This window comes from Hoplias malabaricus, chromosome 6 (assembly GCF_029633855.1).
Source record: "Hoplias malabaricus isolate fHopMal1 chromosome 6, fHopMal1.hap1, whole genome shotgun sequence".
NCBI lineage: Eukaryota > Metazoa > Chordata > Actinopteri > Characiformes > Erythrinidae > Hoplias > Hoplias malabaricus.
In genome coordinates this window covers 33,652,634-33,668,978 of record NC_089805.1, presented here as the reverse complement: position 1 = coordinate 33,668,978, position 16,345 = coordinate 33,652,634, and the positions used below count along the sequence as shown (strand labels likewise).

The window sequence follows — 16,345 nt, the reverse complement described above, 5'->3', positions numbered from 1 at the left end:
GAGAATTAAGCTGAATGATGCCCTGCATACAATGAAGAATCTTGAATATTTCTCTTTATTTTACTAATAATTTTTTTCATTTTTATAAAGCTTTTAAAATTCTGGTGTTTTCTGTTGTTTATTTCTAGATTTAAATTAAACTTATGTAGATTTTTTAATGTGGACTTACACTTCTGAATCCTAATCTAGATAATACATTTAGATTTTCATTTACAGTGTAATCAATAGTAATATTTAACATGTATCCAGAGGACTATTTATAGTGTTGCATAGTGTGTTTTGCCAGACAGGGCCCTAGTCTACTGCATAGAGGTCATCCATGTTTACTACTACACTATACCAACCATATATAAGAAACAATGTATTTCCTCAGTAAAAATAGTAAATATCTTTTAGCATTTTTGGTGAAAAAATCTATTACTGAACTGAGCATTGTGTATATCTAATCACATTGACAATACACTGTAGATATATTTCTGCCATTGCTGCTGAATACTGCTGGCTGTGATTGCTCTTTTCTGTGAAGGTATGGTTTGCACTCAAGAAATCATTTTAGCAGAGGGTAAATAAAAGAATTCCAACAAAGAAGGATTTGGCTCTAGCAAAGCCAGCCCTAAGAATAGAGCAGAATGCAGCAGGATCTTCAATAGAACACAACATAATCTTCAAAAAGGGAATATTATTCTTCTAATCTTATTAACTTTGAGGGAAAAATATCTCTTCAGGCATAAACACCTTCTCTTCTATCTGCTCCTGTTTAACCTCTGTTTGTACAAACCAGCAGCCACTAAAAAAGGAGAGAATTAAAAAAAGCTTAAGATAGAAACAATAACAACGTTGTTTAATTGTCTTCGCTTGTCACTGCTGCTAAAACGCTAGTCTTTACTTTCCAGACTGGAGTTAAGTTGAGCTTGGCTGTGGTTGTTAGCATGTACTTTACAGGCACATTTTTAGGACTCCCCTGAGGACTTACGCCTTCACAGCAATCACAGCTTCTTAATTAAACAAAGCTTCAGACTTTCCCGTTCTGACCAAGGCTAGTTAGAGAACCCACAGGATCCAGCCAGAGAAAAGGTCAGTGTTCTACATCATGTGGCTGTCTCCAAATGAAGGTGGCTTGTTTTTAATTACATATGGCCTGGAGTGTAAAAATGCACCAGAGCCTCATCAATCTAAGGATAAATGTTCACCAGCATGGTGGACAGGAAGCTGTATACGTTGAAGTGGTGGTGTTGTTGATATAGACAGTGGAAGTCCGTGCCCACTTGCATAAAACACCTTAGGTTTTTCCCTTAAGTATATAAGGGAAAAACCCCTCAGACGTTTCACTTAACTAAGGGAGAGGGGTAAGGGATTTACTCTAGTGACAGGTTTTGTTGCAGTCAAGTTCTACTGTTTCCATGACAATGACAATAATGCCGCAAACAAACGGAAAGCCCGGAACACCCCGGCTCTCCTGAAAAAATTCTGCTTTTATAACCTCTTTATTCATGTGGGATGAAAACTTAACTGCTTTATCTAGCCGTTGGCAAAGAGCGTCTGACACTCTGAACTGGAGCTGTAGAGCTATAAATCTGCAGGTAAAGTGTGGTTACAATGTGTAGAATGTAGAGGTCACCTTCTAGCTCACTAGTGCTAGTGATTTCATAAACTGAACAACGGTCAAATCTGTATTCCCTTAATAACTGTTCATCACTCAAATGGTCTAGAGAATTTTCTCTATTTCGAAAAACCCAGGTACACGATCATCTTCAAAAACCTCAAAAATACAGCCATGTTCTCTGGCTTCTGAGTGTTAAGGTGACTTTTTGCATCCCTTAAAAATCCTCCAGGGATCTTAGGGTTGTGGGTTCAAGTCCCGCTCCGGGTGACTGTCTGTGAGGGGTTTGGTGTGTTCTCCCCATGTCCGTGTGGGGACTGGCGCCCCCTCAATGGTGTATTCCTGCCTTGCGCCCAATAATTCCAGGAAGGATCCGCACCCAACGCGACCCTGAACTGGATAAGCGGTTACAGATAATGAATGGATGAATTTAAGGGGTTATGACGATTTCCCTTAAGAAAGCTCTTTGGTACCACCTAACGCGTATTTTTCTGCAACACACTTAACTTTAAGGGATGTTTAAGAGAAATCTTATGGTAAATTTTCACTTAAGGTGTTTTATGCAACTGGGCAGTGGTCTTTTGGATTATAATTATATTCAGTAAAGTACGTTCTCATTCCTGGCCAAAATTATATTTTGTTTGCACTTTACAAATACAAAGAAACACCTATAGAGTTTTGTGTATTCACTTATCATAGAATAAAAAATGTAACAGCTTATAATGTATATTGTATTTAACTCACTACTTTATAAATAGTTCTCTAAAATATCAGAAGTAATTGTCTATAATGAGACTGAGATGTGTCTGAACGACTACTCACAGTGCACAAGGTCTCAAACACTTTTTCTGAAACGAAGGAGCCATCCAGACCAAAGAGAAAGATGGAGGCATAAGAGAGCATCCCTCCAAGGATGATCAGGTTATTCATGTAAGGACTGGACATTTTGATCAGTCTGCACAGAAGAAAGACAGCAGAGTTTATACAACTGACTTTGCCTGTGGTGTTTTTGGATGCAAAACCCCTCTTACTACTACGATTATTCAGGGCTACACAGCATGCTTTACCACCAAAAGATGGGTGGGTGCCCCAAATGTAGACATGTTTAATATAGGTTCAGTACATAAGCGCTGACCGTGAAGGTGAAAAAGAGTGACTCTTTGATCCCGTCTACGAATTTGCACAGAACTGTGAGTATAATAAACTTGGTATCAAATTAATTTTCTTGTGGTGCTGTATTCAAGACTTAAGAGAATACGGAGACAATGGAGAAAATAAAATATTTTTTTGAATTTTTGGAAAGTGGTAAAGCTGTCAAATCTTGAATGAATAATTTAAGGCATTCCCCTGTATTCCAGTAAGTTTTAGACGACTGAACACTGATCCCAGAGTTTTAAGAGTTCTGAATGATTGAATAATGCTGTTTAAGCTCAGGCCTGACCTGTGGTTGCGGTTCTTGATGTTGAAGAAGAGAAAGGCTCCTGCCATCAGCATGCCCAGAATGGTGATGGTGGACAGGATGCTGTACAGAGGAACATTAATGTGGCGGCGCTGTAGACGGACGAACGTCCGGTCCTTTGGAGGCTCCACACCTGAGACATAAAAAGTAAATGGGACATACTCAGTGAGTCATCAGCAGCAGTGCCACTTTACTGCAGTTTCAGATTTTATAATGCCATGCCAAGGCAGGAAACAGAACAACCAAACATAAAAATGGCCACACTGCCACAGCAGGGATCAGATGGTGAGTCATGGTTACTGTGGAGATTAGCCAGGGTTTCTACAAGACATCAACCAGTGCTTTATTTATCGTTTCTACTTGGATAAAAGGTTATAATTGACTATAGAGCACAGAAACTACTCGCATTTACTTACAGTTAGTACTGTTTACCTCCTTAAATATTTGACAACATGCCAAAGGTTTCGGATTTTTACTCCTGAAATGAAGGATATTAAGAAGGAGTTGTGTCTTTTCTGCAACAACACTCTCCATGTCTTGGAATGCTTTAGTTGCTGGGACATTTCTGTGAGGGGTTGAGTTAACTTAAGACAAAAAAACTATACAAATGTAGAAGAAAAGTGCTGTACAATCTTCAGTTCTAATTCTGAAAAGTGCTGGAGATTTTATAAAAGAGTCACTGACTTTCTAAAGGCTCAGTATTTAAGCAGTTGTATGTACTTCTATTTGAATCATTATTTACCCAAGTAAGAGTAAATTTACTTCAGAATGGACCTTGACTGTTCTGCCCAACTCTGTATATGAGCAGAATTAGAGAAGACCATGAGAGTCAGAGATCCTGAGAAACAAACTGGCTTACTGCAACATAATGGCCTTAAACAGCATTCAGAGGCAAAGTATCCAGACTCTATTTATTTAGTCTTAGAAGTCTTTTCAAAATGGGCCTTTTATTCAGTGTTTGTGGTCAGTGACCGCAGTGTTTTCTCCCTTTTTTTCCTCCATTGCTTACTCTGTACCCTTTTGTCAGTGTTTCTATCGATTCCTAAGGCTTGTCTTACAAAGTTCTATTTGAGGAAGTACCTGACGTAAAACTGAGCGTTTTCCTTGAAATTGTGGTGTGTGTGTGTGTGTGTGTTTGGATGGGACAGTGTTAAATAAATAAATACTAAATAAATAAATAAATAAAAACAACCAGAAATCTCTGGGGATCAAACAAACGACAAAGAATGTCAAGTCAAATTAGCATTATAGAAAAAAAAGCTTGTAAATTATTCATCAGGTCAAAGCTGCAACAGAAAAATGGAGGGATATGTGTATCTCCCATGAGCACACACACAAACAAATACAAAAACACAAACATGAACACACTGCTGTTACCTTGGAACCTGATGGTGTTGTTGATAAGGTCCAGCACGTCTGCAATGGCGTTGTACTCACCCACCTTCACCTCCTGGCCCTCTGTAACAGACAGAACAACACAGCACAGCTCTGATAAGAGCCACAGTCCCATTCACTGCTTTAGTCTTAGCTCAAATAACACAGTGAATGGGGAATGTGTCTGTGGCTGCTCCACAGCACAGAGATAGTCTAATGTTATCTCCTGGAGTCTGTACTTTACACCACAGCTCTTTGTCAGGTACATAATGCTGCGTACTCCTTATTCTGTAAACACTGTTACGCCTGTCTCATATGACAGATCTTCCAAAGCCAGAGCAATGATAAAAATGTGAGGGACAAATATAAAACATAGTGCTAACTGTTTTTATTTATTTTTAATAGTTAAAAGTTGTCATTTACTGAAACTACCCTGAACTAAACACCACAAACTTTCAGAGGGTTCTCAGAAATAAACACACAGATCAGCCAGAGATCTTGGAGGATTTTTCCTAAAACTGTGTCACTTGATGATACACAATTATAAATAAATAAATAAATATATAAAAACAAAATTCACCCCCCCCCCCCAAAAAAAAAAAAAAAAACACAGACCAGACAGACCACAGCAAAGTAAAATAAAAAAAAAAACAACAACTTGAATTTCTTTCCAAGGCTGCTTATGATACAATGATATTTGCCTTTTCATCTTGACCCAGACTCTCTAGTCAGTCCCATTCACACCGGAACTCTGTTTTTCTTGGATAATGGTAATTTTCTTCTGTTTTTCAAAACCATTTTTGTTGTTACAGAAATGTTATGGTTTTGCAGAATCTTATTTTTGGTGTTCTAGTACCTTTACAGCATTTTGGAGAACACTGGTTGTTGCTGAGTCCTGTGGGAGACATCTTCTAGTCATTAAAATAACCTTCACGGGTTTGCAGAACCATATATGTTTCATTGTTACAATACTTTTTGAGTTTCAGAAATCTTACTCTCGTTTCAGCCGAATCCTTCTCGTTCTCATAGAAACCTTATTTTGTAGTAGAATGAATCTTTTAAAACTATAAAATCATTAGGAAATTCTTTACATTTATCATTATTCCCTGCAGAGAGGAAAACCAGTTTGAGATTACAGCTATAAGACAACACTAAACGTACTATTACAAAATGTGTGGCTTACCACTCTTAAGAGCAGTACGAATATCAGCTGGTAAAATAATCTCTGCAATGAGAACACAACCTCCCAGGAGGAAAAGATGTTAAAAAATAATGAAACAATAAAACAAGAGCCCTATTGCACATTAGCTCCAGTAACTAGATACACTTTGAGGTTATGAGTCTGCAGGTACCATAAAAATGAGTTTCAATGACAGTAAATCCCAAATCGAAATACAAGCACTATCAAACAGCCATATTAGTACTAAGTATTTGTCCCATGTTCATACTTTAATCCTGACTACATATTGACTGACACGCAATGAAAGGCCATCTTGTGCTTCCCAAAGACAGGAAGTTCACTTTGGAGATTAATAATAAAGGATTTAAAAGTCCATCCAGCTCTAATGTTTATGAATCTCCTTGAAATTCCAATTAGAAGTCTTAAAAAAGCCATGTAGTTAACTGCAGCAAATGAACATGTGAGATAAGACCGGCTGGGAGAAATAAATCAAATGAGTTCTTAGTGAAAGAGAAAGGATATTGCTCATTAAAGAAATATCTCCTTCAGCTGCATCATATGGTCACATTACATGGACAATCCTTTCAATAGGTTCATACGAGGCAGCTCGGTCCATGTAAAGTTTATCAGTTCAATTTCTTGATCATTTGAGGCTAAATACAAATATAGAAAATGGGGTTTAAAACTTCAGTTTTTCATTTTTAAACTTTGTTATAGTAAGAAAAAAAATTGGATTTCTGTTCCTCAAGAATTTCAGAAAAAAACAAACAAACAAATAAAAAAATAACTCGATTACATTTTCTCATTTTCACCTTCACTGTGTCTTGTAATCAAAGTGATAGGACTGTACCATCACAGTGGGGGAGACCAACCTGCTGTACCTCTCTGCACATTAACCACAGGCTGCTTACCAAAAAGAAAATAATGTCTTTTTACTCAGACACACTGCAGCAGTGTTAGCATTTACATAATACACAAACAATTTGATTTTACTTTTTAATATCTGGAGCAGTGTGAATTTCATTCACGTTTTGTGGTTTGCTGTACAGTTTTTTTCTGTGCTTTTCCACAAGAAACACAGCTATAGACGCATCCACAGAAGCCTACATGGCATGACTGTCTTTTCTTTAAGTGTAGAAGATTTGACCGCACTCTCCGAGTAAATGCTGGACCTGCTGCTCCGTGTGTCTCTGTATAATGTCAGCCCTTAAGAAGTATGAAGATGTTATCCGCTGTTTAGTGGAATGTCAGTGGTTTACGTATGTCTATGGTTTACGTTCAGAGAGCATGTTTCCCCCGCTGTGATGGTACAGTCCTACTACTTTCATTACAAGACATAGTAAAGGGGAAATTGAGAAAATTGGAAAATCCCATTCTTTTCTTAATATGACAAATAAAAAAAAAGAAAAAATTAAGTTTCCACCCAATTTCCTATATTTGTATTTAGCCTCATACGATCAGGAAATTGAACTGATAAACATTACATGGACCTTGCTCCAAAGTATCCAATGGTGTGTGAATACTTTAACACACCTGTCCACAATGAATGCACATTCAAGTAGCTTAATTCGCTGTTAAAGGTATGTCTACAATATTTTGTACGTAGAGTGTGTTTGTAGTTGTGATGCAAGGCTGGTGTTTGTCTTTTAGAATCACATTGATCAAATGTTTATTCATAGAATTCAGCAACTGCCCAATGCTTTCAAACATATGTGAAGTTGTCTTTCAGAGCTCTATTCAACACTGTGGTGAAATGTCGATTATAACTGGTGGTGTGATGCAGATGCAGCAGATAGAGGTTGTGTTTAAAAGCTGGAGTTTTACTTTAAGCAGAGATCACTGCAGGTCACAATTGAATCTTTGAAAATTGTATACTTTGTTCCTTTACTTTCTCTTTTTTTCCACCCCTTCCTGCTGTTCCCCTTTTTCCACTTGGCTGTAGACAAGTAGAGGTGGCCCAGGCTTTCCAGCTGTCTGTGCTAGTTATGGACCACTGAATGGTCAGCCATGCAAGCCAGCTCTCTCTCAAGTGCAGCACCAATACACCATTAAAGGCCACAGGAGCACAGCTAACTGCAAGCATCCTTAAATCTCTCTCCCTCCCTCTCTCTCTCTCTCTCTCTCTCTCTCTCTCTCTCTCTCTCTCTCTCTCTCTCTCTCTCTCTCTCTCTCTCTCTCTCTCTCTCTCTCTCTCTCTCTCTCTCTCTCTCTCTCTCTCTCTCTCTCTCTCACACACACACACACACACACACACACAAAATCACAGGCACGTACGCACATGCAGCCTCAGCCATTAGCCATCACTGTGCCAAGTGTGTGCTTTAAAGCCTCCTGCACCCTTCACCCTGCTTTTAGAATGGCCTTTCATGCAGGGTGTTTATACAGCAAGAGCGTTTCAGTGGCAAAACAAGGCCTGATGAGTTCATGCAAGCGTGCAGCGCTTAATGGCTTCTCCAAGACACACTGCTCTTATCAGGTGAGGAAAGCTATTGCCTAGTCATTGACCATCAGCTTCCACACATCATATTATCATGTCATTTATTACATGGAGATGGATGGACCCAGCATATGTCAAATACACTGGTGATTACTGCCTGTCACAGTTCATGATAGCATGCCTGATATTTCAGAATGATGAATTACTTAATATAGCAGGACCTTTCAGCACATACCGCGCAGAAATGTCCAGATAGATTAGGTTATATTGAGGCATCCGGGACCTAGGATCTTTCAGTGATTTTGAAACCGCTGAGAATACATATCAGAACATAGATGATCAGGCTGGATCCTGCGTCATCATACATCATCTGCAGTGATGCAGTGACACTACTACATTCCTCATTGTTTAACACTTTCATAATTATACAATACTTTAGCAAAATACTACTATCATATTATCATGGGTTAACATTAAAACATAACATATGTCAAATAAAGCTGGATTTAAAGGGAACGTCAATGATTGTGGGTAATTGCAGTCCTATCTGGTTGTTTACATTTTAGAATTTAAGTGACTTTTAAGGTGGAATGGTATGTTTGAGGTGGGAAAACATTGTTTTATTCATTGTTTGATGTTTCAGAAACACAGTTAACTGTCTCCTGATCTTTGGAGACATTTCCACCTTATCAATATTACCCGCCTATTAAGCAGACACGAGCAATATCCTCAATATGATGAGGAGGTAACATCTTTTGAACTTTATGAAAACGTTTTCTTTGATTACAATCATGAACGGTGCCTTTAAGATCAAACAGCTTTACTATATTTCATCATCTATCAGAATTTACAATTGGCACCTGCTTGGTATTTCAAAATTACGAATTTCATAATAAATCAGGACCTTTTACTCCAATGTCAAACACTCTTAATGTAATACTGAGGTCCTAAAAAGTTTAAAAAAGAAGTTCAAAACACATTGTTCATATTAAACAAAAATTAATTAAATCACCTATGTAGCTAACAATTATTCATTCATTCATTTTCTGTAACCACTGATCCAGTTCAGGGTCATGGTGGGTCCGGAGCCTACCCGGAATCACTGGGCACAAGGCGGAATCATACCCTGGAGGGGGCGCCAGTCCTTCATAGGGAAACACACACACTCACATCTATGACACTTGAGTCATCAATCCACCTACCAATGTGTGTTTTGGACTGTGGGAGGAAACCCAGAGTAAACACACGTGGACACAGGGAGAACACACCATACTCCTCACAGACAGTCACCTGGAGCTGGACTTGAACCCTCAACCTTCAGACACTACCTGCTGCACCAGCTAACAATTAAAAAAGCTTAAACCAAATAATTTGCACCATACCTATGTTATCACCACTTCCTCAAACTCATAATTAATAATCTCAAAATCCTTGTAACGGATCTTGACACTGCATAGACAGCTATAATAATAGATACAATAGTGGGCTCTTTTTTGCAATGCATCTCTGTTAATGTTCCCAGAATGCTTTCAGTTATATATCATAATAGATATATTATGAAAATGTCATTTTTTTCTGTACAATAGCCTGTTAATTTAGGGAATTAATTGTTGCTAATGGTGTTAATATGGTGGCTAATATGGTGCTAATTTCTGTAGCACCTACCAAGCCATAAACTGAAATAAATTAGCATAGTCACATAAACGTATTCTGGATTTGCCCTTGGACACGTAGCATACAGCCACAGATTTTCCATATGAGGGTTCTCACTACAGGAAATGTTCTGCATATTTGAAGCACAGGGGTGGCATCTGCACAGAAGTCTCTGTGTGAATTCACTGTGAATTCTTCAGAAAATTACCTGTTCTGTTCAAACACGTTCTGTTCACACTCAGACATTACCCAGACTCTGTACTAAGGGGCTGGCAGGACAAGCTGCAGGGAATCTCTGATACAAATTATTCTGTCATTTGCATTCACACTGGGTACTGTCTGAAAGGAGCTTAAATCTAAAAACATGCATCAAACAAGTCATTCTGATTTTGGTGCATCTTGTGTAGAGTGCAGGCACTTTAGAGCTGGGCTGCATCCTCATCTGAGAAACTCCAACCACAGCGCTGGACCCGCATTTATGTGAGAGCATACAAACAAGGTAAAACAACATAAAACAAACATAACAAGTGCAGAGAAATATATGCACTAAATAAATATGAGGGCAGAAATTGAGAACAGAGCGACAATGGCTAAAAACCAGAGCTTCTGCTCGTCGTTCCTCACTGTGGGGCTCTCTCGCTGAACAGAGCAGTGGCTCATTCTCATTTAATGGTACAGGTCCAGAAAGAGGTCGTTCTGTACAGGGGGAGAAGCGTGCTGCAGTGTTTGATCCAGCAAGTGAGGCAAGTGATGACTCAGGCAAGTAGTGTACAATATGCCATGGGATATAAGTACTCATAACTTGCTGGTTCCATAAATCTTGCAAATTCAGTTCAAAGCTAACAAAGCAAACTTGTGACACTTTGGACTGATTGGTTACATTTTTGTTGAGTGTGAAAGTGTATGAAAGAAAGGAATGAAACTTCAAGATTTTTTTTTTTTTTTTTAAGGAGAGGAAATCAGTCTCTAAAATAGAACAATGTGTTTGTGTTGTGATTGTGTGTGAGAGAGAGAGAATGTGAGAGAGACTGCTGCCTTGGGCCAGTGTGCCTCTCTGCTGATTGTTCTGGTGAAGCAGTAGCGAGTGCTCTCCACTGCTCTGTTGATGACATTTTTTTTCACCACTTATGCCCCCACTGCCAGCTGCCTTCGAATAGACAGTCAGTTCAATCACCCCACAGCTTAACAGGACTCCCTGTCCAGGGGCTTTACACACACACACACACACAGAGACAGTGACGTAATGGACTACGGGGGTTGCCTCTGCACAGAGGTAGATAAGACTGAGGAGTGTGTATAATGTTGTGGTTGCTGTGGTGTATGCATGTGTATGTGAGGGGGGAATCCCCTGCTCAGAGATTAAATCCTACACCAATATCTCATCTCATCCAACCGCACCCCACTCCACCTCCAGAAGCACACTGGATTATTAAGAGCCCAAAGCCCAGCAGTGCCAGGCCTGACCCCATTAAACTAAACAAAGCAGCAGTGCAGCTGTGATATACACCACTTACACGACCCAAACAGGACTCCACACACAACACAACACCATCAGCACATTCAACTGCAGTGATATATGAACACACTCTTAACTCTTTTAAGTGTAAATTATGAAAATGGAAGCTGACAAAAATGCACCAATGTCACACTATGTAAATTATGGGGTTTTGAAGACCTCTCTGGTGAAAATGCATAACTGAATATAATATAATATAATATGATATATGGGGAAGAACATTAATATGGGTTTTGTGCATTTGAACGTGAAGAGTTTTTTTTTTTTTTTTTTTTTTTTAGGGGAACTCAGTCGAAACCTAGTGTAGGGCATGCTTTCATAGGACAAAAGTGATATCTTCATCAGTGTAGTGCTGGTTTTGCATTTAAGTGCTCATAAACCTTAATCAAGTCAGACCAATTTTTGAGCTGTGCATGCATATGTGTGTGTGTGTGTGTGTGTGTGTGTGTGTGTGTGTGTACACATGTGGTTAACACGTAAAGACAAAAGATGTGGTCACAACCACTCCTAACAAATGTGACCTGACTCCTTGAATTTCTGAATTCAGAGTTTTCAAAGCAAAGCACATTTTGTGTCCTCCTCTCTTGACTCTATAACCCTACTCTGATTATAAACAAAAAACTGACATAGCACAGCTTTACACTGGTAAAATCATTCATCTCAGCAAATTCCTCAGCCATTGTACAGTAAAAACAAAACAAAACAAGGAACCATAAACTATATTACTACTAATAGTAATATAGTTTATTATTATTATTATTTTTATTATTATCATTGTATCATTGTATACATCTATAATCATAGTTCTGTACACAATGCTGATGCTTACCCTGAAACTGGGTGAATTTGATGGTCCCCATGCGCTCTCCATTCCTGAACATCACCTGACCCTGCAAACACACACACAAGATACATTTTAGAGTAAGTGTACATAAAGCCTACTTGGGAAGCATTCATTAGCAAAAGCTTAATTGCTCTGCATTTCATAGTCATTGGGTTAATCCCATATATATCATCTCTAGATGTTCAAACTTTTAACAAACTAACAAATCAAACTTAGCTGCTTTTTTTACAGCAGTATTGGGTTTAGGGCTAGAATTTATACCAGTTGTAGGATCAAGTTAATGGATATTTAGTTGAATGGAAGCTAAATGCTAGCTAAGTATCTACAAGGCCTCTGTAGTGGATTATCCAAATAAAGTGCTATACTCTTATAGTCTTACTGAAAGAGACAGACTGCAGTGTGTACCTACAAGCCTCCATGCCCCATGCCGTGGACCCCGTAATTAAATTAGCGGTCTATAAATTGATCTCTTCATCGAGGCCAGCATAATTAATAGTAGCAAAATGACTGGCTAAATATTAAGAGAACACACAGTGGTCCCTAAGGAGTTCATTCTGCACCAGTCCATGAGATCCCTTCCCTAGTAGTGATCAAAAAATGCAAAATACAGTATGAGGCCAATGTCATTTTGGATTGGGTGGAGACAAAAGCTAAAATGGGTCCCTGGCTGTAACAGATGGGTACAGAATGCATTAGCTCCACCATAGCGTGCATCAAAATACAATACAAAGCCCATCAAACATAATGAATTAATGGATATTTGACAGGTCACCGTGGACGAGCGATTGAATAAATGAAAATCAGGTACAGTAACTAGAGAGCATCATCCATAAAACCCCATCATTTTGTCAAAACATTGTCTCATGCGCTCATTATCTAAGTGTTAAGCAAAGGCCGTGTGCTATCTGTCTGCCCACTGAGCTGGCTAATGAGCCATTTAGCAGGATTGGGGATCACTAGCTCTGGCAAAATAACAGGTGAGAGGCATACAGCATTACCACGGCAATGATTAGAAGCCCATTAGTACCCTGGGAGGGGACTGAGAGCTCATCTCATCTCTAAAGGCGTCCGGCTTTGAAGTGCAGAGCAGGCTGGAGCCCTTTATCATGCTCCTCTTTGTTTACCATGCTCTGATGTGGCTGCTCTGGGTAAATGCTCGCTGTGGTTAAATACATTATAAGTAGACTCACTAATAAATGTGTAAATGCTGTGAAGTGTTAATTAGATTTCTCTCTATTAGATCAAACTTTTCATAAGTATGTTAACCCCTTGAACCTTAGCTTATTAAGATTAAATCATAACACTTAATTCCTTGAGTACTCTTAAAGTAATACATAAGTAATGTAACTCTAAGAGTAAGGAAATGGTGGATGGGTGGATTTCTGGCAATCCATTTAGAGAATTCAGCCTCTTAGTCGTATGAATCTTTTGAGTTTCTATGCTCTACAGTGCTAGAATGAGTATAAGATGCATGGGGTTTCTTTAATGTTTAATGCACTATGATGCATTCTGAGCAACCAACTGTGCTCCTGTAGATCCGTATTCAGCTCCCTACATGGATATTACAGTTGTAAAGTAGGAGTAATGTGTGATTTTTTTTTTTTTTCATTTTCATGTTCAAAATTCTGAATATAAACACTGATCAAAAAACACATTTCAAAAAACATAGCTTTTAACTGCAGTTCAAAGTAGAATCCAATGATATGCAAATAATATACACCCCATATTTAACTGAAAATAGTAGGAAGACAAAAATGTTAAATATTCAATAGATTTCTTTTTTTTTAATATTAATCCATTTTGAAATCGATGCCAGCATCATGTTCCAAAAAAGTTGGAATAGAGGCATGTTTACCACTGTACTGCAATCACACTTTTAACATCACTCTTTAAGTGTTTGGGAACTGAGGAGATCAAATGCTGTGGTTTTTAGTGTTAAATGTTTTCCAATTCTTGTTCATATAGTATTCATATAGTTGTTTTTTAAAGGGTGAAAAGTCTGGAATAGTTTAACACTCAGACCCTCTTCTACTAAGGAGCCATGTTGTAATCCATGCAGAATGTGGCCTTATCTTACTGAAATAAACAAGGTCTTCCCATAAAAAAGCCGTTGTTTAGATGGCAGCATGTTGCTCTACAACCAACAGAGTTGCTGTCAAAAACACAAATTTACATTTTTGTGGACTTTTTTTATTATTACAGTATTTGAACACAGCAATGAAAATATCATGACAAACTTACCCAAGGAAATGCTGCAAATTTACTTGGAATTAAATATTTTTATATTGACTTCCACTGAAAGTTAAAAAGGTTTTCCTTCTGCTGTAAAGTTATGTTCCTGGGAAACACAAGTATTCCCATGCCATCAAGGATGCTGGGTTTTGAATTGTGCTTATGACAGGTCGGACGGCCTGTTTCATCTTTAGGCCAGAGGACACATTTTCAAAAGGAAAAATGAACACTTCATACTGTAGCATTCATGTGCACCATCACATTTTTGCACCAATGGCTTCTGTGTGTTTATTGTGTTTGTGTGTGTGTGTTCATGCATTTGTCTTCTTACTGTTCTAATCTGTGTGTGATCTGACAGACTTCAATCGTCAGACTGAAAAATGCCCACAATTTCTATACAGCCTCTTTATCCTTGTTGTACAGCTGCTGTCCAATCACATAATCCCTCCATTAAAATGTGATCTCCAGACTTTATTTACACTCATCTACCACATCACAGGCAAGGAGCAAAATGTATAAATACACTTTGTTACAATTCATTTCTCGCCATCTGTAAGTGTATTTCAGAAATGTCTGTACTCTGTACATTCGTGAAGAAAGGACTTTTTACTAGTGAGCATTTAGCTTTTGTGTTTAATATTATTGCACACTATTTCTTTAGGACTTCTAGAGTCCTCTGTGACTTGTCATACCTCACTCTGTTTAAGAGTTTTTTTTGTTGTTTTTAATTGCAGAGCAAGCATGCATCAATAAAAAATTGTAAAGAAAAAAAACTTCAGTTCCAGTGCTAACAGATGAAGGATTTCCTTTAATTCTCATGAAAGTTATAATATATTTTCTTGAGATTACAGAGAAAAAAATAAATAAATAAAAATTAGTTACCACTCTACGTCCAATCACAATGACCATTAAGTATGTCACTCATTTGGAGGAGACTTCTAGAGATCAGAGATGTGAAGATTTACTCATTTAGAGTCTGAAGATTTTTAAACGTGAATAAAAATTATTCAAAGATAAAAATAGTGATTCAAAAAACTGTGCAAAGCCTTGATGACCACAAAACCTATTAAATAAACTGCAATTAAAGCTCCACTACTGTTCTAGATCTGGATAAATGCACAGGAAATTCTACCCTTCTACAGAATGTGCAGCAGTACAGACAAAAGTGAACACATTCATTACTAATACTTTATCTCTAGGTTATTTTTACGTGAAATAAAACATCGCTGTCCAATGAAAATCATGTATCTTCATTTTTGCTCATTTTTAGTTTACTACATCACTTGAGCACAGCAGCTGACCTTCACACTGTGGTAAAACTTCAAGATGAATGGACCAATAGAAATGCTTCAAAATCACTTGCAATATAATCTTTTAATATTTCCACCGAATGTTATGAAGGTTTTTATGTTCTCCAGTAATGTTACTATTTTTGGAGATACATGTCAGCGACGATAATGTCATGTTTTATTTATCTGATGATGAAAAATGAATAACATTCACGCTGTTTTCTGATGGGTCTATATATTTCTGCTTGCAGCAGATGGACTGTATACTCTGCTGAGCTATAGGCATCAGCTCTGCACTAAGAGGCAGACAGGCTTGATGAGGAGTATTTATGTACAGTGCAGGGCAATGGGGGGGCAGATGGGAACATCTTATTGATCCCCTCTCCCTCACACAACAGAGCAGGGCCGAAAGAGAGGTGTTAAAAATGTGTGCACACTGATGACGCTTCCATGAGTGCTCCACCTGGGTCTCTAAAGGGGTTTCCGGTTCAATAGTGGTCGCTCAACACTCACCTCACTTAGCACAAATGGGCCCGGTCGTGGTCTCAATATGCACTCGCAATGCATTTGAAATTACCATTCAATTTTCTGTGCTTTGGATAATCATGAAAACTGCTCATAGCTCTGCCTGAAAACACGCCATGCTTGTGCTGTTTTGAGGCAAAGTGAAATGTAGTCATCAACAAGCTCAGTGGAAACGCAAGTGCAGTAATAAACGAGGGGCCCCTTTCCTACAGGGGAAAATTCCACACTAGCTCAAA

The 16,345-nt window shown here is 38.3% G+C and overlaps 1 protein-coding gene across 1 annotated transcript in view; it reads right to left on the bottom strand.

The window, feature by feature from the left end:
* gabbr2 (gamma-aminobutyric acid (GABA) B receptor, 2) overlaps positions 1 to 16,345 on the bottom strand; it is a 229,682-nt gene that overhangs the window by 63,287 nt on the left and 150,050 nt on the right. The window contains exons 8-11 of the mRNA XM_066675912.1: positions 12,049 to 12,109; positions 4,437 to 4,517; positions 3,042 to 3,192; positions 2,423 to 2,555 (exon numbers count right to left, since the gene is read on the bottom strand). Coding sequence (XP_066532009.1) covers positions 2,423 to 2,555; positions 3,042 to 3,192; positions 4,437 to 4,517; positions 12,049 to 12,109 — 426 coding nt within the window. The remainder of the gene's footprint in view (positions 1 to 2,422; positions 2,556 to 3,041; positions 3,193 to 4,436; positions 4,518 to 12,048; positions 12,110 to 16,345) is intronic.